The 21,525-nt window shown below is 38.2% G+C and overlaps 1 protein-coding gene and 1 long non-coding RNA gene across 8 annotated transcripts; one reads left to right on the top strand and one right to left on the bottom strand.

The window, feature by feature from the left end:
- The first annotated feature begins 48 nt into the window (after positions 1–48).
- On the top strand, positions 49–4,221 carry LOC129350317 (uncharacterized). The gene is made up of 3 exons (XR_008603681.1): positions 49–226; positions 2,766–2,914; positions 3,816–4,221. It is a non-coding gene; the product is annotated as an uncharacterized LOC129350317 (long non-coding RNA).
- Positions 4,222–10,030: 5,809 nt separating this feature from the next.
- LOC111571121 (uncharacterized) lies at positions 10,031–16,465 on the bottom strand. Of its 7 annotated transcripts, XM_035949960.2 has the most exons (9): positions 15,082–16,465; positions 14,759–14,899; positions 14,481–14,656; positions 14,338–14,368; positions 13,917–14,010; positions 13,490–13,825; positions 13,245–13,401; positions 13,023–13,150; positions 10,031–12,888 (listed from the first exon to the last, which is right to left on the bottom strand). In XM_035949960.2, exon 9 carries the CDS (start codon positions 12,551–12,553, stop codon positions 10,106–10,108), a length of 2,448 nt encoding a protein of 815 aa, XP_035805853.1. In that variant the 5' UTR covers positions 12,554–12,888; positions 13,023–13,150; positions 13,245–13,401; positions 13,490–13,825; positions 13,917–14,010; positions 14,338–14,368; positions 14,481–14,656; positions 14,759–14,899; positions 15,082–16,465; the 3' UTR covers positions 10,031–10,105. The 7 variants fall into 7 exon arrangements, with proteins under 7 accessions (XP_035805853.1, XP_054872837.1, XP_054872839.1 ...); XM_055016862.1 differs by having other exon boundaries at positions 14,338–14,656; XM_055016864.1 differs by lacking the exon at positions 14,338–14,368.
- Between the last annotated feature and the right edge of the window lie 5,060 nt (positions 16,466–21,525).

Raw genomic sequence — 21,525 nt, 5'->3', positions numbered from 1 at the left:
GATTGACAGTCTGGTCTGGAATGATTGACAGGTCCTATGGAGGAGGCAGCAGAGACTCTGCTCTCCTCGTTTGGATTAACTCTGATATAATAACTGTTGGTTTATGTATCGGTGGAGCAGCAGAACATTTTCCACAGACAGTTTTCCTGCCCGTTGGCTTGTTTTAACCAGTTTTCTACCTTCAGCTGATTCTACCAGCAGACACTGAAAGGACTCTGATAGTTCGGTAAGTTAATGTTTATTTTCGTATCGGTGCCGCTTTTAATGCACTTTATATGCAGCTTTAGTGTCAGATATAATGTGTGCCATGCAGTCCAGATGTTGGTGGAGTTTGTTTCTGTCTGTGTTGACCAGAGAAGAAAGTTAGCATCCAGTAAATATTAGCTTTAATGTTAGCGATGCTATATGAGCTAGCTGCTCAGTCGTAGTCTGAGTAAAGCTAACGTAGCATTAAGCTAACGTAGCATTAAGCTAACGTAGCATTAAGCTAATGATGTTTGTGTTGAGTGTCATGTAAACAGCTGGAGTGTGTTGTGTTACTGTAGTGTATTAAACTTTTCCTTTGCACCTTTGTTTTTAAAAAATTGGAGGTAATTTTAAAGTAAGACATTTAATGGATGGTTTTCTTAGGTAAATGAATTTAAGGTTTAATTGACTGAAATCTTTCAGTCAATGTTGTGTTTCTTTGAATTTGAAATATCTGGATTTAATTAATACAGCTCAGTCAGTTACATTTTATATTATTAAGAATTCTTTTTCAGTTTAACACTAGGTGACATATCAGTTCATTGAGTATTTCAGAGCCAGTTTTTTCTTTTCAATTATCTGTATTTAAAGTGATATTATTAAAATATAATTGCAATGAAACAGCAGCAACATAAGAAACGACCAAATATACAAAGGAAGTGCAGCTATTTTAATATAAAAAAATGATCTATCAGTCAGAACATGTAGAAAATGCAGCTAAAGTTAAGTTAGCAAAACTACAGATAAGCAACGTTTCCTTTTACTTCCAGAAAAATAAAAGCCTCATATTTGCTATTTAATAAACAATCACTAAAAGCAACACTTCCACCAAGTTTGTTTTAGTTTGTTGGTATTTATCGGTGGAGCAGCAGCACATTTTCCACAGACAGTTTTACTGTCCGTTGTCTTGTTTTAATCAGTTTTCACTTCAGTAATTCAGTCCTTCGGCTGATTGGACCAACAGACACTGAAGGACTCCAACAGCTGGTCGGTAATAAATGATAATTTACTGATCGGTGCCTGGTTTTACTGAACTTTATGTTCAACTTCAGAGTCAGATATAATGTGAGCAGTGAACCCCAGGAGTTGGTGGAGTTTATTTCTGTGTGTTGACCAGAGAAGAGAGTTAGCATCCAGTGAATATTAGCTTTAATGTGAATTAGCAATGCTAACCGAGCTAGCTGAGCAGTCCTGATTAGCAGCTAAATGTAGCATCAAGCTAACGATGTTTATGTTGTTTCCTGTCAGCGGCTGAAGTGTGTTGTGTTCCTGTAATGTGGTTCATTAAGTTCATAAAACTGTGGCTGGTTGATGTTAATGTAACGTTCAGGAAACTTAAATGTGATTAAAACAGTAACGTTAATGTTCTAGTTGTCAGTAATCAGCTATAATCTGACACTAAAACAGACTCTGATAGTTTTAATGACATCAGTTTCATGAATTTGTTGAAAATTGTCTCATTTGTTGTTGTGATGTTGCTGCTGATTCATTAAAACCAGATGATCCGTGTTGAAGATACGTTTAGTTCTAGTATCAGAAGTACAAGAAGGAAAATGGAAGTTTAGTTCTGCTACGTCAAAGATTTCAGGAATAAAATAACTAAATGAGTCTTAATGCCTCAAACTTTATTTTACAATAATGAAATAATGAAATAATCACAGATAATAAAAATATAAATAGCAGAGAAAACCTGAGAGAATAATTTCCTGAAAAGTCTGTGAAGGAAAAGCAGCTTTTTATCCTGAAAGATCAGAATCAGCTCCAACATCTGCATCTGACAGCATCAAGTCAACCAGAAAGAAAAGAAAAAAGAAAATGACTTCTTTCTGAGGGCTGCACAGTGGAGTAGTGGTTAGCACTTTCGCCTTGCAGCGAGAAGATCCCTGGTTCGCGTCCCGGCTTTCCCGGGATCTTTCTGCATGGAGTTTGCATGTTCTCCCTGTGCATGCGTGGGTTTTCTCCGGGTACTCCGGCTTCCTCCCACAGTCCAAAAATATGTTGAGGTTAATGGATTATTCTAAATTGCCCGTAGGTGTGAATGTGAGAGTGATTGTTTGTCTCTGTATGTAGCCCTGTGACAGACTGGTGACCTGTCTAGGGTGTCCCCTGCCTTCACCTGAGTCAGCTGGGATAGACTCCAGCCCCCCCATGACCCTAGTGAGGATTAAGCGGTGTATAGATAATGGATGGATGGATGGATGGACTTCTTTCTGATCACATCTGTTCCGCTGCTCACAGGCTGCTGCTGCTGCTCACATTCTTCACATTTATTGTCCACTTTTAAAAGTTCAGCAGACAGATGCTCTGCTTTGGAGTGTGATGATGTCGTCGCTGATGTGGAGAGTGAAGTTTCCGTTTCACCCACAGCGTGCTTTAGGGCAGCCGGGTTGGACTTGATGTTTGAAATACTGACCCACAGCTCAGATTTAACTGTCTGTAGTTCTGTTTTGATGGATGTTAAACTTTCACTCAAAGCCTCCAGGAGCTGAGTCTTTAAAATAACCACCGTCTCGTTACAGAGTGAAAGTAGCAGTTCCTCCTGAAGGTCAGAGATTGCAGCATCTGAGGGCCTCTTCAATAGAAGACGTAGTTGATGAAGGCGTTCTGGAGCAGGACCAGAAAGACCACGACCAAGCAGCCTTGAGATCTTAGACAGCGTCTCCCTCAGGTGGGTGTCAACAGTGTTCACAGTCAGGTCTGTGATAATCCCATCAAAAAACAATACAGGAAAAAATCTAGATTATAAATCAACATGTAACCAAAGCGCTCTGTGTATAACGCCATAGTATAGGATGTAGTTCAGAAAATGTCAACGTATAGTATACTTTACTCAAGGATAACATAGTATGGCCTGTAGTTCATAGTACAGCATGTCAGCAAATAAATCCATTGATTATGTGGTTCAAAAAGCGCAAAATGATGGGATGTTGCCTAAAATTATCATGTATGATATGTGGTTCAAAAAATGTCATAGTGCAGCATATTGTCAAAATAATGTTATTCAAGAAAACATCAGAGTATAATATGTCATCTAAAAATGCCATAGAATAATATTTCATTGCACAAGTTAAAGTATAGTAATTTTTAAAACTGTTCAAATTCTTATATGTTGCTAAAAAACAAACTAAAACAAAAAAGTTATAGTAATATGTCAATTAAAAAGCCTATAGTTTAGCACGTCGCTTTAAAAACGTCATAGTTTAGCCTTTAGTCCACAAAACGTTGTTATGTCCCGGCTGTCTGAAGTAGGTGAGGAGCAACACAAAAACAGTCCAAACGCTGGTTTCCAGAGGGTTAGACAAGTATTTATTTGAAAGAGTAAGTTTACAACAACACAACATGTGAGGGGGTTAAAAGCAAATGGGTGTTAGTAAAATAAAAATAAATCAACAGAACTAAAAGTGAACTTCACGTTGACATTGATGGGCATTCCAGCCAGGAACAAAGTAAAAGATAATATGAAAAAAACTCTTCCTGTTCACCTCTTAAAACCCAAAAACACACCACAGTAGCAGCCTAAACTAAAACTACCAATGGGTTCCCTGTTTTCCTTTGTGAACAATTCAAAGGTCCCTCTCTATCTCCCCACACATCCACCAACCACTGGAACACATCTCCAAAGTTCTGCTGGACCAGCTCAGCTTCCCCTCAGAAGAAGTGCTGCCACCTGCCAGATGAAGGAGCCTTTTGAGAGGCAGCTGGCATCGTGATTGGACTGTACTTTGGTCTGTTCCAATCCAGCTTCAGCTCCAGAGACGGCAGGCGGGACGAGTCAACGGAGGCCTGGTGGACGAAGGCATGCAGCTGAGTACAATCCAGAAAACAACAGAGGAAGAAACAAACATAGTGTATACATCATATACTGTAGAAGACACATCCACTGTAGAATTGTAGTAATTGTGGGCTGACTGATTTACTGATTAGCAGTATTTTATTTTTTACTGATTTACGGTAATAAATAAATTTAAAAATGGCGCTACTTTGGCTCTGAACCTTTATCTACCTGTGGTCGCTCTGTCTTCTGGAGTGATTTGATTGGTTATACGTCACAAATAAAACTCCTTTAACTTAACATCTGTAAACAAAACAAAAACGTATCAACAAAGTTTTCTGTTAGTTTGTGTTCTTCTAAGTTTAACTCCAAGATTTTAAATACTTTCATTTACTGCAAATGAATATCTACTCCAAATGTCTCACTAATAATCATTACCAGCCTTAAAAACCCACAAAACACCCCTCTATACTGCACCACACTTAGTACAGTCCAGTTCCCCCTTCTATAAATCTGCTTGGAATCTTCTACTTCCTGTTTGTCAAAGTGGCCTTCTACCTGGACAGGTTTTGTTGGAGCTCATGGAACAAACATTTTGGGTAACTGCACTTTAATATGGATGGATGACACTGAATTAGAGTCTGTTTTAATGAGACTGAGTTAAGATGTGTAGCTCTGTCATTAAATAGGAAATTATTTCTCAGAATTCACAGAGAAAAGTCTGAAATGTTTGCTAGGTTAGCGTCCCACATGTTCTTTGGCTCAGCTAAAGCTAACTCTCTCCAACTTCTGGATCTCTTGAGTTGCTTGTTGTTAAAATATCTTGCTAGAGGTGCTGAAGCTCAGAAAGTCTGAGATGTTTGTTCAAAATAAGCTCATTCTCAAGTCTGATCTGAACTGTCCTCTTTTGTTTGAACTTTCCCTAAACTTAGGAGTTAATGACAGAGCAGCACATCCAGACTCAGTCTCATTTATGTAGAGATTAAACTTCAGTGTCATTCATTGATGTTAAAGTGCAGTTTTTCAAATGTTTGTTGCACATGCTCCCGACCAAAGCAGTCCAGGTGGAAGACGATGTAAAGAGAAAGCTCCAGAGGATGAATATCACACATTTCCGTTGGAAATAAATGTCCTTTTATTAGACATTGTCATGCAAAAGTTGGATTTCCCTTTAATGATGTTCAAATCTTTGTTGAGTGTTTTGTTGATGTTGGTTTCTAAATGTTTTTTGACACTCGGCCCCAAAGATTAAAACCTTTTATGGCTCACAAGCTGCAACAATTCACACATTATCAACTATCTTTCTGACTAAACTAAGATAAAAAGTGAAAAACTGGCTGATTCCTGCATCATGAATGTAAATCTTTTTGGTTTTTATGACAGTAAACTGAATATATATTTGGGTTTGACATTTTATAAAGCAAAACAAGAAATTAATTAGTGGAGAAAAAAATCAACAGATTAATGGAGAAATAAAATATGTTTTCCAACATATATGGCTGAATTACTCCAATATTACAAGATACATAAAATTTTAATTCAATTTTATTTATATAACGCCAGTTACAGGTCAAATTGTCTCAAGATGCTTTATTTTTAGATTTTTTTGTCATATTTAAAATATGACAAAGTAAGAAATTTAAACCTCTTGACTAATCCAATTTATTATTTGGTTTTTAAGAGACTAATGGACAATTAAAAGAACTTTCTCCACTAAAACTAATAAACATGAGGTCAAATAGAATGAAGATTTTTAAATACTGCAGTCCCACGACGACAAGAATAAAGTTTGTCAACAAAAAGTAAATCTGCTGGTGAATTCCATGAAAGTCCTAATAAATGATCATAAAGTGTGATACTAAAGGTTTGTGGTGCTAAAAATGTCCAAGTAAAGATATGAAGTTGAACATCTGGATGGAGGCTGATAAAAGTTGACGTCCCTTCATTTCTCTAGAACGACTCCATGGATTTTATGGATGGTGGTTAAAGACCTGCTCTTCTAGTGGTCTTCCTTCTAGTCGCTGTAAAAAGTCAGTCCATCCTGGCTGACTTCAACACCTCTTCATGACAACTTGTTCTGCCTCCGACCTGGTGGAAACTCCAGAAACTGGGGAAAACCCGTGGAGACTCGAAGAACTCGTGGAGACTGGAAGAATTCGTTGGGCGGGGGAAGGTGTGGTGGGTGGTGGGGGGAGGTGGGGGAGTAGAGGGGGGAGGCCGCAACCCACCTCCCCGCCTACTCTCCGCCCTGACTCCACCCAGACTCCGCCTTGGCTCCACCCATGTGGTCACTTCAGCAACTACGATGTCAAAGGGACGACGAATTTAGTTCTTTGTATCTGATCTGTAGCTCAGTGAGTTAAGGATTTACCTATGGAGCTGCAGGTCGCTGGTTCAAGACCAGACACTTCTTAAATTTTCTCAATATCCTGACAAAGACAAAGAAAGAAAACTGCCAGTGGCGGGTCTTGAACCTGCGACCTTCCACTTGGTAGTCCATCTTCTTATCCCCCTGAGCTATTCGCTCAGATACTAATTCTTCTTTTTTTTGCGCATTTATCATCTATTTTTTGTCGTTTACGAGTTTTTTTTAAACTCGTATCCCAACTCGACCGTTTTTCTCAGGAGGTTGGGCTTCAGCCTTTGTTCTGGAGGGTGGAACCCTCAGTTCCAAGACTTTCCAAAGCCTCCACACCTCCCGAGTCCTCAGGACCTGAGCTTTCACACAGTCTGAGGGCTGAAATTTTCTAAGTCCCACAGTAGTTCTCTGTTAGTTTGAACCTTCAGACAGTCTGAGGACTGAAATTCTAAAAGTTCTTGAGTAGTTCTCTGTTAGTTTGAACCTTCAGACAGTCTGAGGACTGAAGTTTTAAAAGTTTCTCAGTACTTCTCTGTTAGTTTGAACCTTCAGACAGTGTGAGGACTGAAGTTTTGAAAGTTTCTCAGTACTTCTCTGTTAGTTTGAACCTTCAGACAGTCTGAGGACTGAAATTTTAAAAGTTTCTCAGTACTTCTCTGTTAGTTTGAACTTTCTGGTTAACAGAAGCCTTAAAACTTGTGACCATGAGTCTTGATTTCACATTTAGATCATCCATCTGAGTTCTTCTCAGACCTTCACCTGTGGGTTTTTTAGAAATACTCAACAAACTTTGATTCTCTTCACTGAACAGTAAAGATTGTGGAGATCAGAAGGTAACATTAGTTTGATCAATGCCTTCAACTACTAGTAGACTTTATCTGGAAATCAGTTTTCTGAAATGAGTTCTTAGTAAATCTGTCCACAATCAAACGAAGAACATAGAAAGAGGAAATGTTTGAAGAAACACCTTGATGTTTTCATTTCAGACTAGAAAACATTTTAATACCTTTATCTGTTTTTGCTCTTTTTGATTGTTTTATTGTCTCTTCTGTTTAATTCGATCTTCTAAAGTTTAACTGGTGTCCTTTCAAATGTTTTGTCTTTAGTTTGATTCTTCTTAAATGTTTAGAAAATAATAAAAGGTGAGAAAAGAGCAAAACTAATGTCTGAATTCCAAATGTTTTGTCTTTTTTAATGTTTGTTGTTTTTTCAAATGTTTGATCGGCTTGTTTGAAAAACTTCTTTTTCTTTCCCAATGTTTAATTTTTCAACTAAATCTTTAAAGTTTTTTTTAAATGTTTTACCACCGTTTAATGTTTAATTTTCTTTTTAAATGCTTCATTGTATTTTCTGTTTTATTCCTATTTAAAGTTTTATTGTCTTCAAGATTTAATTTTCTAATTAAACATTTAATTTTTTAATTAACTGTTTTGTCTTTTTAAAGGTTTAATCTAATTAAATGTTTTGTATTTTTTAAATGTTTAATATTCTTGTTTAATTGTATTTTTTTAAATGTTTAATTATCTACAATATGTCATCTTTAATATTTAATATTTGTTTAAATAATTTTGTTTAATTTCATAATTACATGTTTTGTATATTCTGTTTAATTATCTCATTAAATATTTTGTCTGTTTAATATAATTTAATTGTATTTAATGTTTAATTTGCTTCTTAAAAGTTTTATTGTATTAAATGTTTTTCCTTTGATTTAATTGGTTTTTTTAATGTAGTTTATTTCTTTAATCTTTTTTTCTGTCAAGATTTTAACCCCAACCTTTAAAATGAAACAAACCCTTAAATCACAATAAAAATACTTCTGTTGTCACAATCATGAGTTAGTCAATTATTCACTTTATCAATTCAACTTTATTTGTTTAGCAACTTTCACACAGATGACAAAACTAAACAAGCAAAAAGAAAAAAACTACGCTAAAACTATGATTAAAACTCAGAAACACATTTTAAAGAAAAAAGATTTAACATGGTAATAAAATATGTTGTGTCCAGGGGATGGAGGGAGTTTATTGAAGTCTTCTTGGGCTCACATGGGAAATCATTTAACATATAAACTTGATATTCAGTCTAAGGAAACTGGAAACTGCAGAGCGACAGAAGAACCAACAATATCTCCTGTTTTCTCCTTTAATGAGTTGACTCTTCTTGTGCTTTCAGACCAAAGAACTACAGACTCTTCACAACCTGCTCAAACTCTTGGTACAGGACCTCACCACACGGGTCAAGAAGGTTTCCTTCTCATTTCTACTCTGAAGCTCACCTTCTCCTGCTCAAACTGCTGACAAATGTTTCTGCTGCTCTAAAGTCTGGTCTCCAGAACTTCCTAAAAACTCTCAAAGTCTCTTCTGCTGCAGGTTGCTTTGTAGAACTGTTCCAGAAAACCTCACTAAACCACATGGAGGGGCCTCAAGATAGTCGTCCAAATGAATCCATACAAAAACCAAACTAGCACAACCCAAACACTAAAGTCTCCTGCAGCCTACCAGAGAACCTCTGAGAACAGAGAATCAGGACAGGAACTCTTACCTTCTGGACAACCAACACTGGTTCACCAACAAGAATACAGAATGTGTCTGACCAGAAACCTCTAAAGACTCACTATAGCCAAGATAAAGACACAACTCAGCTGGACCAAATCCACTAATCACTGCACACATTAGCACCATGTGCTGACTGTGGCTAAAGAACCACATTTACCAAGACAACTATCCAGTACAAAGCCCTAAAACACACCAAGAAACACATTAAAGACGATTTTACTGCTGGAAGCTGCAAGCCAACGCCTAAAGAACAAACTAAAGCAACGGAACCAAACCCGGTTCAGTGGTGAAGAGAAACAGAGGAAATGTTTGTCTGCAGCTAAATAAAGCAGGAAGACACTGACCTGCTCAGGTGTTCCTGATAACACCAAGCAGCTACCTGGACAGCCAATAGGAACACAGCTTCCTGGAAGTCCAGAGGGCTGGGTTAGTGAAGGAAATTTAGTTTAAAGTTGAAGCAGAAAGTTAACAAAGAAAGTTGAAAACCACCTTCTGATCCCTGAAATCTCTGAGTTTTCACACAAAGAACACCTGAACATGTCAAACTGGTTCCATAGTAGAACCATCATTGTAAAAACATCATAGTATGGTGTGTTGCTCTAAAAACATTAGGACCCGGCTGTCTAGGGTCGCAGAGGAGCAACACAAAAACAGGACAAACGCTGGTTTCCAGGGGGTTACACAGCAAATTTGGAAGTGTTAATTCAACTCCTACAGAGTTAATCTCAACACTTCTAAAGTGTTTATATTGGTCCACTCTAGATCGAGTTAAAACAACACTTTTGAAAGTGTTCAACAGTTTACACTGTGACAGAGTTGGAACAACACTCTCAGTAGTTGAAATTTAACACACATCAGTGTTGAATTTACACTACACTAGTGTGTAGTGTTAAAAGTCAACACTATTAGTGTAGTTTTTAACACTGAATAAGGTTTAAACTATATTAACTCTATGGAAAGTGTTATAAAATTCTAATCTAAATAAACATCTTTTATTATTTAGTTTAAAAGTACTACTGGGAATCAAATAATAACCCCCAATTTTACTCCCAAAACAATGCATGTCACTTGACTTTACAAAGAAAACAACACAAGTTGCAGTTTGAATCAGCTTGTATTTCAAACAAGCACACCACATAAAAACAGCACTGCTTTGCAATACAACACAGGTCACAAAATATGACAATGTGGCACAATGTATATTTTTTCACACATCTCATTAGAAAACTGTTTGTCATAGGGTCTGTGATATATCAGTTCCTTAACTGGGAAAACAGAAAATGAATCTGCTCTCTCATCAACACAGTATGCATTGAAATGATCATCAAAATAAAGAGTGTCCACTCTGCAAGTCAAAAGGAAAGCTTGCCCATCATGCACAATGATGTTGGTGATCTTTCTGAAAATAGGTATTTCCATTTTTGTTCCAGTACAAATAAACATACCAATCTGATATTCTGTTCCATAGTTCTTCACCCAATTCGTGGTTGACACTTCACAATATAAATTAACATCAAAAACAGAACTTAAAACCTCACCTCCCTCGAGGTGATCAATGGTTTCGTTTTTCACTGGACCAAACTCAAATCTCTGAAAATTAAAATTCTCCCAGTGGTAAGGTAACTGACTCTGGTGTTGTTTCACCAATGATTTTGTGATATTTTTGAAATTTTTCACTGATCTTTTAAAAAAGTTGTGTTTGGCCTCAAACCTCATGCACCATACATGAAGGAGTGGACCTATTTTTCGAATACAACGTGGATAATGTAGCATGAAATGATGCTTTGGAAACAATCTTTTTTGTGAAAACAAACATTTAAATAGCTTATGGTGGTCCTTAATCAAGTGCTTCAAATAGTTTGTCATACCGTTAGTTACAATGGGTGAAAAAACTATATTCACAATCTGAATCAAGAGGAGGAGCAGATTCCAGTAACAGTTATTTCTTTCCAATACATCACCAAAAATAAGAGGAGTATTTCTTACAAGACACCATGACTGAATTGCATTTAATCCAAGATCCTTGCTAGCCTCATCCATTTTCAACCCACTTGGTCTATTTTTTCTCTCAATATAACCATAGTTGAAAGTTTGGATCCTCTGTGACAATGATTCCAAAGACAGATACTTCTGGTTTACAAGGTACTGAAAGACAAGTTTGAGTTCGTACTGTACTACACCTTCAAGTAAATCGTGCATTATGTCAACTGCATAGTTGTCAGAGGTGTGGAAAAAATGCAATGTATTGAGCAAGCATGTCTTTTTGACACCAAATGTGGAACTCAACATAGGATTTTCATGTAGAGCTGCACAGTGTTCTGCATGGATTTCCTTTGTACGAAAAATTATGCCAGGGTCATCTTCAGTAAAGACAGACTGTGACTCATCCTTACTTGTCAAACAAAATCTACAGAAATATGTAGCACTGAAGGACTCAACAAAACTGAACAGTCCATGTAAACCTAGGTTGTCACCCGTTACTTGTATAACAGAACCAAGCAATGGTGAGTCTGAGAAAGGCACCTCAATTCCTTGTGTTTCAAGTATTTTAAGATCGTCAACAAGAGGCTTTAGGATCTCATCGAACCCATAAGTCTTCAGATCTTGTGAGTGAAAGAGTGCCACAACATGTATATTCATCAACACAGAATTATATTTTGGGGGCAGGTTCCTCAATATAAAGTAAATACAACCGAGTTTGTGAATACCTTTCTTTGAACCTAAGGGATTTGCTGTCTCAAACTCGTCAAAATAAAGTTGAATCTGTAGAGCATGCTTTTTCTGAGAAAACAAAATGTTACTCTTGAAGTATGAACCATCACATATGTCTTTATAAATGCCTTCTTCGTGATGTTTGGCTTGGAAGAAACTTTCACATAATTCAGTGTTCTTGAACATTGACTTAAGAGTTCCCAGGATGGGTGTGTACACAAATTTATCTGTTACAGGGACCTGACAGGAAACGCCAGTTGTTTGATCTCTGCGAACATCAAATCGCACCCCAAGAACATATTCGACAGGCTCAACAATTTCCCATTTGTCCTCAAAGAACTTCTGACGTTTTACTCTTGTGTTCAAGGATGAGAAAGGATTTCCTAGTTGATCAAAGCACTTTTCCACCTTCTTTTCCAAATCCGTACCTTGAATTTCTGAAGAACAGCTGAGAACTGCCTCTCTTGCTTGTCTATTAATGTAATTTACAAGGTCCTCCATGGATCCCACCATTGCTTGGACTGTGCTCTCAGCAACACCAGATGCTTGCAACTGTGCTACAACAAAAGCACACATGTTTAACACATGATCATTGTCAACAGAGAGCTGGGTAGTTGTTGGAGAGGCTTTGTTGACTGTCTGTGAAGTTGAGGGCTCATCAACTTCATTCTGAGTGTCCACATTGTCAGCAGTATTAGTCACAGCAACATCTCTGTGGAAATGAACAAGATGCTTCTTGAAACCTGAATAAGTGCAAAACAAAGAAGAACATCCCGGCTGTCCACATTTTAAGCGTAATGTCTTTCCAGGATATAGACCATGGTGAAGTCTTAAATGCTGACAAAGCAGTGCAGAACTTTTGTGGCATGCCTTACAGACATAACAAAGAAAAATATTTGCATCCATGGATATTTATCCCCTCACGCATCATGAAAAAATCTTGCTCTTAGTTCCTTGACTCTGGGAGTTTCCTTGGCCTTTCCGATGTCAATGTTAAAAACTGTGGTTTGGATGAACATATAGAAGTTGTAGAGGGATTCATGGTAACTGACACTAAAGATGAAGTGTGCTTTGAAGAGCTCATCGAAAGCTGCAAGGGATGTCTGTGCCTTGCAAGGGATGGCCTTGTGATCAATGATGACATAGTATCTTTGGATGCTGCTCTTCTTTTCACCAACACCAAGGAGGAAGGGCTGGCCCGGCTCCACACCAGCAAGGAAGGTTTCAACACTGGCTCCCATCTTGAACAAAACATAAAGAATTATGAGAAAATATGCCGTTGTTAAGTTCAAATGTCTACCTAAGCAAATATAAAAAGTGCTTCAACCCAAGAAGTAGGATCATCAGAATAACTGCAACACTACTATTTGCATACCTGCAAATATCTCACAACATGGTCAACAGCCTGGCATGGGCTGATTTTAGCACTCTTCTTGTGGCCTTTGGGGGTGGGAGGAAGCAGGTGAACCAACAGAAGAATGCTGGACAGATCACTGTCCCAGCCTAGGGGAAAAATAGGAGAAATATTAGACTCATTCACATCATAAATAATTGAGACATTTCAAAGAGAAGAATGAGCCAAGCTAACCAGACCCACCTGAGTCATGCTGCAATGACATGAGTTCTTCAATGTGCTCATTAGAAGTCAGTTTTTTGCAGTCTGCCAGGATTCTAGGCTTGAAAAAGGTAGGCCATTTTGCCAAAAATCTGCCCGACACTTCCTCTCCAAACATCATGGTGAAGTCTTGTTCAATCTACAGGATAACACACACTGTATACTCATGCACCTTAAGCATATACTTTGAGTAACAATTCACTTACAAAAGAAGTTGTCTTTCTTACCAAGCCAGTGATGTCGAGGAATCGTGGGAAGATGTCAAAGACTGTCGAAGAGCACTGCTGATCTTGAACCAGTGTTTGGCGGTACTGAAATGTGGCCCTCATTCGCTCTTTGATGGCTGATTCATCAGTTGAATGTTTCAAAAAGGATATTGCTTCATGACAGTGCTCACCAAGCAGCTGCTTATCAGTGCAGAGAACATCCCTCTTTCTCTTTGGACTATCTTGATAGGTTGTGCTTGTGGAGCATCTCTGGGGCTGAGCTGCAGTGTTGCCCTGAACAGTCTTTATCCTCCAGGCCAAGTAGCCAGATCCACTCTCTGGGTCATAGAAGTGTTCCTGTAACATTAAAACAATAGATTGTTACATAAATTCCAAACATATTACTGGTCCATAAATTGACATACAAGTTTTTAATTTATAAACTTACATATCCCTTGTCCGACTATAGATCTCTGAGGCTGGGAAATAGAGAGATGATGCCTAGAGCACATGTACTTCGAACAGAGATGGGTGGGCTCCTCCTGAAAGATAAACATGGCATTGCTACAACAATTCAGTGTTTAAAAGATACAAATTTTGCTTTTTCTTGCTTCAGTTAGTAGCAGTCCCTCAAATTTAGTTTTTGTATAATGTTTTAGCCTTAAAACATTGCTTTACTGATATGTAATCCCTTACAATGAGTATGCTTGTTTTAAAAATAATTTCTATATTAAGTAAAGAACATTATGAATATGAAACTTATCCATGAATTTCAACCATGCTGGCCACAAGAAGGTTTACCAACTTTCTCCTTGTGCTATCTGTCAATGTTTTCATTTTGTCATATTCATCCAAAATAAACTGTCCACCTGGTTTAGCCTTCAGAGCATTTCTCACCATCTAAAAGATAAAGAATAATAGTTAGAATTATCCATCACCATCAGTTTAACTACACAACATCTTTGTGTCTGATATCTGATAACTAATAGAATTTGTTACAAAAGCAACACACCTCTTTTGCTGATTCCCGTTCAGCATGGGTTCTCCTCCCTCCGTTTGTATGAACAATCACTGTTGCATCTGATGAATCAGAGGATGCTAGCGAGGACACTCCTGACACTGACCCAGATGAGTTGTCTGACATGGGTGACTCCAGCGAAGTATATGAAAGATCATGCTGAAGTACAACTGTAAACAATTTTTTACCAAATGTAAACACAAAATGAAAAAAAAATCATGTGTTCTCCACAATATTCATTATACTCCTTCCCTAACAAGGTTGAGTCTCACCTGTTGACTTTTCCAATGCCACCCCAACAGTGAGGTTCCCTGCCTGCAAGAGCTCCTCAAACACATCTGCATCAACTTCTGTCCCTGATTCATCTGTCAGGTGCAGCTCAGTCTCAAGTGGAAGATCTAGCTTTTGAATAACTGATAACAATATTAGATTTAGAGCAATAGAAAAAATACAATAAGAACATTACCTGGCATTTTCTACGCTTGTTTTTGGCAGGACATGGCTATCATTAACAAAATATTCAAATACCACATAAATTCAATAGGTGTTATAACATGTAGCCACAAACGTGGGCTGTATGAAAAGTGATGCCAACCTTTTTGAAGAAATGTGTTGAAATCATCATAGCCATCTTCAGTCTCAGCCACTTTGACATACTTCTGTGTTTCACCAAATCGCACCTTAACCAACATGATGCACTATGAAGAAAAAAGGACAAAAGACATCCACACTGTGCCATCATTTACACTATGATCACCATGGATGTGTAGAGGCAGGAACATTTTGCCTAGCTTTACTAGACTCTGAGTATTCGTTTTAAGTTTTAGCATTACTTGCTACCTGGACGATGGGAGCCACCAGCACAGTGACGTGCTACTGAAGCTTGGCCTGCTTGCTAGAATGACGGCTCGCTAGTTATTCTGCTAAAAACACCCACACTTACCCGTAAACAGTGGTACACTATCAACTATGCTCCGTTAGCTTAGCAAAATAACGTCGCCCTGAGACATAAACGTGGCAGCGACGTTAAGATACACAGCTACGTAAGTGGTACTCACCAGCATGTGTGGCTGCGGTAACGTTAGCTTGAAAAGTTAGCGTTTTTTAATCTTAAAATGTTTTAAACGAAGCAAGGCTTGGCGTGGCTGGTGTGGTGGCCCAGTGTGTGGAGGTGTTCCTCCGGTGGAAGGATACAGCAGGAAGTCTGCAGCAGCTGTCTCGGGCAAGCAGCAGCAGCTCAACCGAACCCCTACCCCCGGTCCATGTAATGCCAACAACCATTCGACAAGACTAGATCAAAGCTAATTGTACTCCTCACCAACTTGACATGGATTTGATTGTCGAAATGACAAGTGGCCTTAAGATTTTTTTCTGGGAAATATTTGGTTAACCCGCCATGCACGTGTTACATCACTTTAGGAAACTCTGACCCCTTACAAAATGTGCAGCTGTGCAAATGTAGCATGCTAAACAAATGTCTATTCATGTAGGTTACACATATGTTTGTATATTTATCGACACTTGTGTGCAAAAGCGACAAATAGCATACAACAATCATGCTAACTTACCTTGCCGCGATGTTAGCTGCAGACAGGTTTCAGCGACACCTATTGTTGTCACAAATAAAATACTATTGCATAGAAGTGTTATTAATTAAACGTGCCGACATTCATTTAAGCGCACAAAGATCCTCATTAGTACAAGGGAAAAGACAGCTGTGTTCCGCTGCAGCCGCTCTTTAGGCAAACACGTCACAGATACGTTGGAATGCTGGGAGTTACTCTATTAAGTGTTGATTTTAAAATCAACACTTTACAGAGTTGTTTAAATGTACCTCTGTGTATTATCACCAACTCTTTTGAGGGACTAACTCTCAGGTAGTTGAATTAAACTAAACAAGTGTTGAACTGACACTGTATTTTTAACTAACAACACTAACACTGGAATTTTAACACTTTTGAATTTGCTGTGTAGGAGGATATTTATTTGAAAGAGGAAGTTTACAACAACACAACATGTGAGCAGAAAAAGCACAAAGTCTGTCTTTAGTTCAGCTGAAAATATTAGTTTTTGTCTTTTTTATTGACCAAACTTTTCAGGAAGTAGATGAAGAATAATTAAAGCTCTCATGAAGAAGTCCAACTTATTTTGGATCCTTGTGGAGAGTTTAATCTTAGAGTTTTAGAGTCACATGGATTGTTTTGACATTTAATAACCGAGTCCTGAAATAAAATTACAGTTGTGGATTTCTGTCATTTAGTCTGGACTAAACAAATAACAGCAGCATAAATGTCAAACATCATTATAAGGAGTCTGGATTGAGGTTTCTCACTTGATAATGATCAAAACATGAAATTGAGGTTGGTTTAAAGGAATATTCCACCTAAAACCTCAGATATAGACCTCAAAGGGTATTCGGGTCCAGCCCTAGTAATGAGAAGCTTTTGTATTTAAAGTTTCTTCTTTTAGTTTCTCATGAAAATTTAATTGTATTTTTTATTCCTTTCATCTGTTAAACATTTTGTTTCATTTGTGTGAAAAGTTTTATATAAATAAAGTATGATTAATAAATTTTCATTTTCCAGCTTAGATAAATCAATCAGTTTTTTTATACACTTCTGAAATGTGAAATGAAATGCTCTACACAAAAGAAAAACTGATTTATTTTTGCAATAAGAACCAATTTATATGCTTCTTATCTTAATTTATAAAAAACTAAATACATGCAAAAACAGGATAAAAATGACTAAAATAAACTTGTAAAATATTTTTAATGATGTTCTTTCTTTTATTTTTGATCTCTGTAATAATAAGCTTTTGTTTTTTCTTCTTTTAATTTCTATACATCAGACTTCTGCTACTCCACAGACAGTTGTCATCTCCAGAAGTTCTCTGATGACGCTGCCATCATAGGATGCGTGTCAGAGGGGAATGACTGTGAGTACAGGAAAGTCATCATGGACTTTGTCTACTGGTGTCAGCAGAACCACCTCCAAATGAACGCCAGCAAGACAAAGGAGATGGTGATTGATTTCCACAGGAAACCCTCATACACTCCAGCGCTGAACATCCAGGGACTTGACATTGAGAGAGTGAGGACCTACAAGTACCTGGATGTTCACCTAAATAACAAACTGGACTGGACAGATAACACTGACTCTCTGTATAAGAAGGGTCAGTGTCGTCTATACCTGCTGAGGAGACTCCCATCATTTGGTGTGAGCAGGACACTGCTGAGGACCTTTTATGACACTGTGGTGGCATCCATGGTCTTCTATGCAGTGGTGTGCTGGGGAGGGGGATGCTCTGAGCGTGATAAGAACAGACTAAACAGACTGATAAAAAGAGCAGCTCAGTCTGTGGCTGATCCCTGGACTCCATGGAGGTGGTGGGAGAGATGAGGGCTCTGGATAAACTGTCTTCTATCATCAGAAACTCCTCCCAGCCTCTGTATCAGACTGTGAACTCCTTAAGAAGCTTCTTCAGCAACAGACTGGTTCACCCTGAATGTAAGAAGGAACGTTTCCACAGGTGGTTTATTCCAGCATCTGTTAGATCGTACAATGCCGCACTATAAACTCCACCATGTACTGCAGACCTGGGCATCCTACGGCCCGCGGGCCACATCCGGCCCGCCGGATGTGGCCCTGACTGGCCCCTATGAGGTCAGTGGAAAATATTAAAAGTCAACGCAAATATGTATCATCACAATACATGCAAGCAATACGCCCGCACTGCTTTTATTTTGAAAGGTCTGCTAAGTTAACGTTTTTTCGCGCGTGCTTTCCGTACTTAGCATAAGGTTTATGCACTGATTGGTTTGTTTGTTAGCTTCAGCCCGGGAAGATGTCAGCTAACGGCAAAAAAATAAAGATTGATTCCGAATGCAGAGTTTTTAACAAAGCGTGGACTTCCAGGTATTGCTTCACTGAAGTCAGAGGTAAAGCTGTGGGCTAGTTTCTGGTGAACAGATAGCGGTGTTCAAGGATTATAATCTGAATCGACATTACGAGACCAAACATGGCGGAGAAGTACAAACATTTGACTGATGCAGAGCGGGGAGGATATCTGAAGGTTTGCTAGCTAAACTGCTAAAGCAGCAATGACTTTGTTTTACCAAAGCTCACATCAAGGGATGCAGCAGTCAAGACGAGTTTTCTAATATCCTACAAAATCGCCAAAAACACTAAGCCATTCTCTGATGGAGAGTTTATAAAAGAATGTCTGGTGGACTCTGCAGCGTTTATATGCCCTGAGAAGAAAGGAGCGTTCGTTAATGTGGCCCTTTGGAGGCGAACCGTAACGAGGCGGGCGGAGAGCATCGCCGAAGATCTGGAGCTTCAGCTGCACAACAAAGTGAACGATTTTGACGTTTTCTCCTTGGCTCTGGACGAGAGCTGTGATGTCCGTGACACAGCCCAGTTACTCATCTTTGTATGTGGACTAACAAAAACCTTTGAGATGACGGAGGAGCTGGCAGCTGTGCAGCAAATGAAGGAACCACGACGGTTCACTGAGGTAAATACATGCATGAACAAGCTGGGACTAAAATGGGAGAATTTGGTTGGTGTTACAACTGATGGCTGTCCAAATTTGACAGGGAAAAATGTTGGACTTTTGAAACGGATGCAAGATAAAGTGACTGAAATAAACCCAGAACAGAAACTGATATTTTTGCATTGTATTATACATCAGGAAGTTCTGTGTAAGTCAGTGCAAAAAATCAACCACGTGACTGATGTTGTAGCTAAAGTAGTTAACTTCATCAGGGCAAGAGCATTGAATTACAGACAGTTTGTTGTCTTTGTGGAGGAGATGATAGTGAACATGGTAACCTTGGTTACCAGACAGCTGTCAGATGGATCAGCCTGGACAAGATGCTTAAACGAGTTTGGGATCTGAGAGCAGAGATTCAAGACTTGGGCATTGTACATCATTGTATTGTGTAATTTACTGTTTTTATTGAGATATATTGAACATTGCTCTAAGTGTAGTGGGGAGCTGTTGTCTTTCTTTATGCTTCACAGTCATCTTAATGTAGATTTAGAAAAACTGGCAACACCTCATAGCGTTCATGATGAACAAAAACTGACATGATAAGGCAAGTTTCAAATCTCTGCCAGCTGATGGTCATATTGTTGTAGAATAAATTCTGAGTGATGGCTTACTTACTTCATTTGTAAAAACAGTGACTGCTGAAAAGTAATTAAAGCACTTGGAAAATCAGTTTCACATTTTAAGTATGTCTTTATGATAGTAAATATCTACAACTCAGTAGGCAGCAATCATAGTTTGAATGAAAAAACAAAATCTTTCATTAAATAGTTGTGTTCTGTGTTCCACATTTTCATTATATCATTGTATTGTTTCATTTATTGTTTTTAGTGAGATATATATTGAGCAGAGCTTTTAAGTGTACTGGTCCGGCCCTTAACAACCGTCAGTGTTTCTCATGTGGCCCCATATGAAAATTAATTGCCCACCCCTGTTGTACTGTTTACTGCTGCACTTTTCTCTTCCCCCATTTTAGACACGCATCCTCCTACTTATGTGCAATAACTGATACCTCATCAGTACAATAACTGATACCTCATCAGTACAATAACTGATACCTCATCAGTACAATAACTGATACCTCATCAGTGCAATAACTGATACCTCATCAGTACAATAACTGATACCTCATCAGTGCAATAACTGATACCTCATCAGTGCAATAACTGATACCTCATCAGTGCAATAACTGATACCTCATCAGTACAATAACTGATACCTCATCAGTACAATAACTGATACCTCATCAGTGCAATAACTGATACCTCATCAGTGCAATAACTGATACCTCATCAGTACAATAACTGATACCTCATCAGTGCAATAACTGATACCTCATCAGTGCAATAACTGATACCTCATCAGTACAATAACTGATACCTCATCAGTACAATAACTGATACCTCATCAGTACAATAACTGATACCTCATCAGTACAATAACTGATACCTCATCAGTACAATAACTGATACCTCATCAGTGCAATAACTGATACCTCATCAGTACAATAACTGATGCCTCATCAGTGCAATAACTGATACCTCATCAGTGTAATAACTGATACCTCATCAGTGTAATAACTGATACCTCATCAGTGTAATAACTGATACCTCATCAGTACAATAACTGATACCTCATCAGTACAATAACTGATACCTCATCAGTACAATAACTGATACCTCATCAGTACAATAACTGATACCTCATCAGTGCAATAACTGATACCTCATCAGTGCAATAACTGATACCTCATCAGTACAATAACTGATACCTCATCAGTACAATAACTGATACCTCATCAGTGCAATAACTGATACCTCATCAGTGCAATAACTGATACCTCATCAGTGCAATAACTGATACCTCATCAGTACAATAACTGATACCTCATCAGTACAATAACTGATACCTCATCAGTACAATAACTGATACCTCATCAGTACAATAACTGATACCTCATCAGTACAATAACTGATACCTCATCAGTGCAATAACTGATACCTCATCAGTGCAATAACTGATGCCTCATCAGTGCAATAACTGATACCTCATCAGTGTAATAACTGATACCTCATCAGTGTAATAACTGATACCTCATCAGTACAATAACTGATACCTCATCAGTGCAATAACTGATACCTCATCAGTGTAATAACTGATACCTCATCAGTACAATAACTGATACCTCATCAGTGCAATAACTGATACCTCATCAGTGTAATAACTGATACCTCATCAGTACAATAACTGATACCTCATCAGTACAATAACTGATACCTCATCAGTGCAATAACTGATGCCTCATCAGTGCAATAACTGATGCCTCATCAGTGTAATAACTGATACCTCATCAGTGTAATAACTGATACCTCATCAGTGCAATAACTGATACCTCATCAGTGCAATAACTGATACCTCATCAGTGCAATAACTGATACCTCATCAGTACAATAACTGATACCTCATCAGTACAATAACTGATACC

Source organism: Amphiprion ocellaris, chromosome 13, assembly GCF_022539595.1.
Source record: "Amphiprion ocellaris isolate individual 3 ecotype Okinawa chromosome 13, ASM2253959v1, whole genome shotgun sequence".
NCBI lineage: Eukaryota > Metazoa > Chordata > Actinopteri > Pomacentridae > Amphiprion > Amphiprion ocellaris.
The sequence above is the reverse complement of the archived record's forward strand: the minus strand, read 5'-3'. Positions and strand labels throughout refer to the sequence as shown.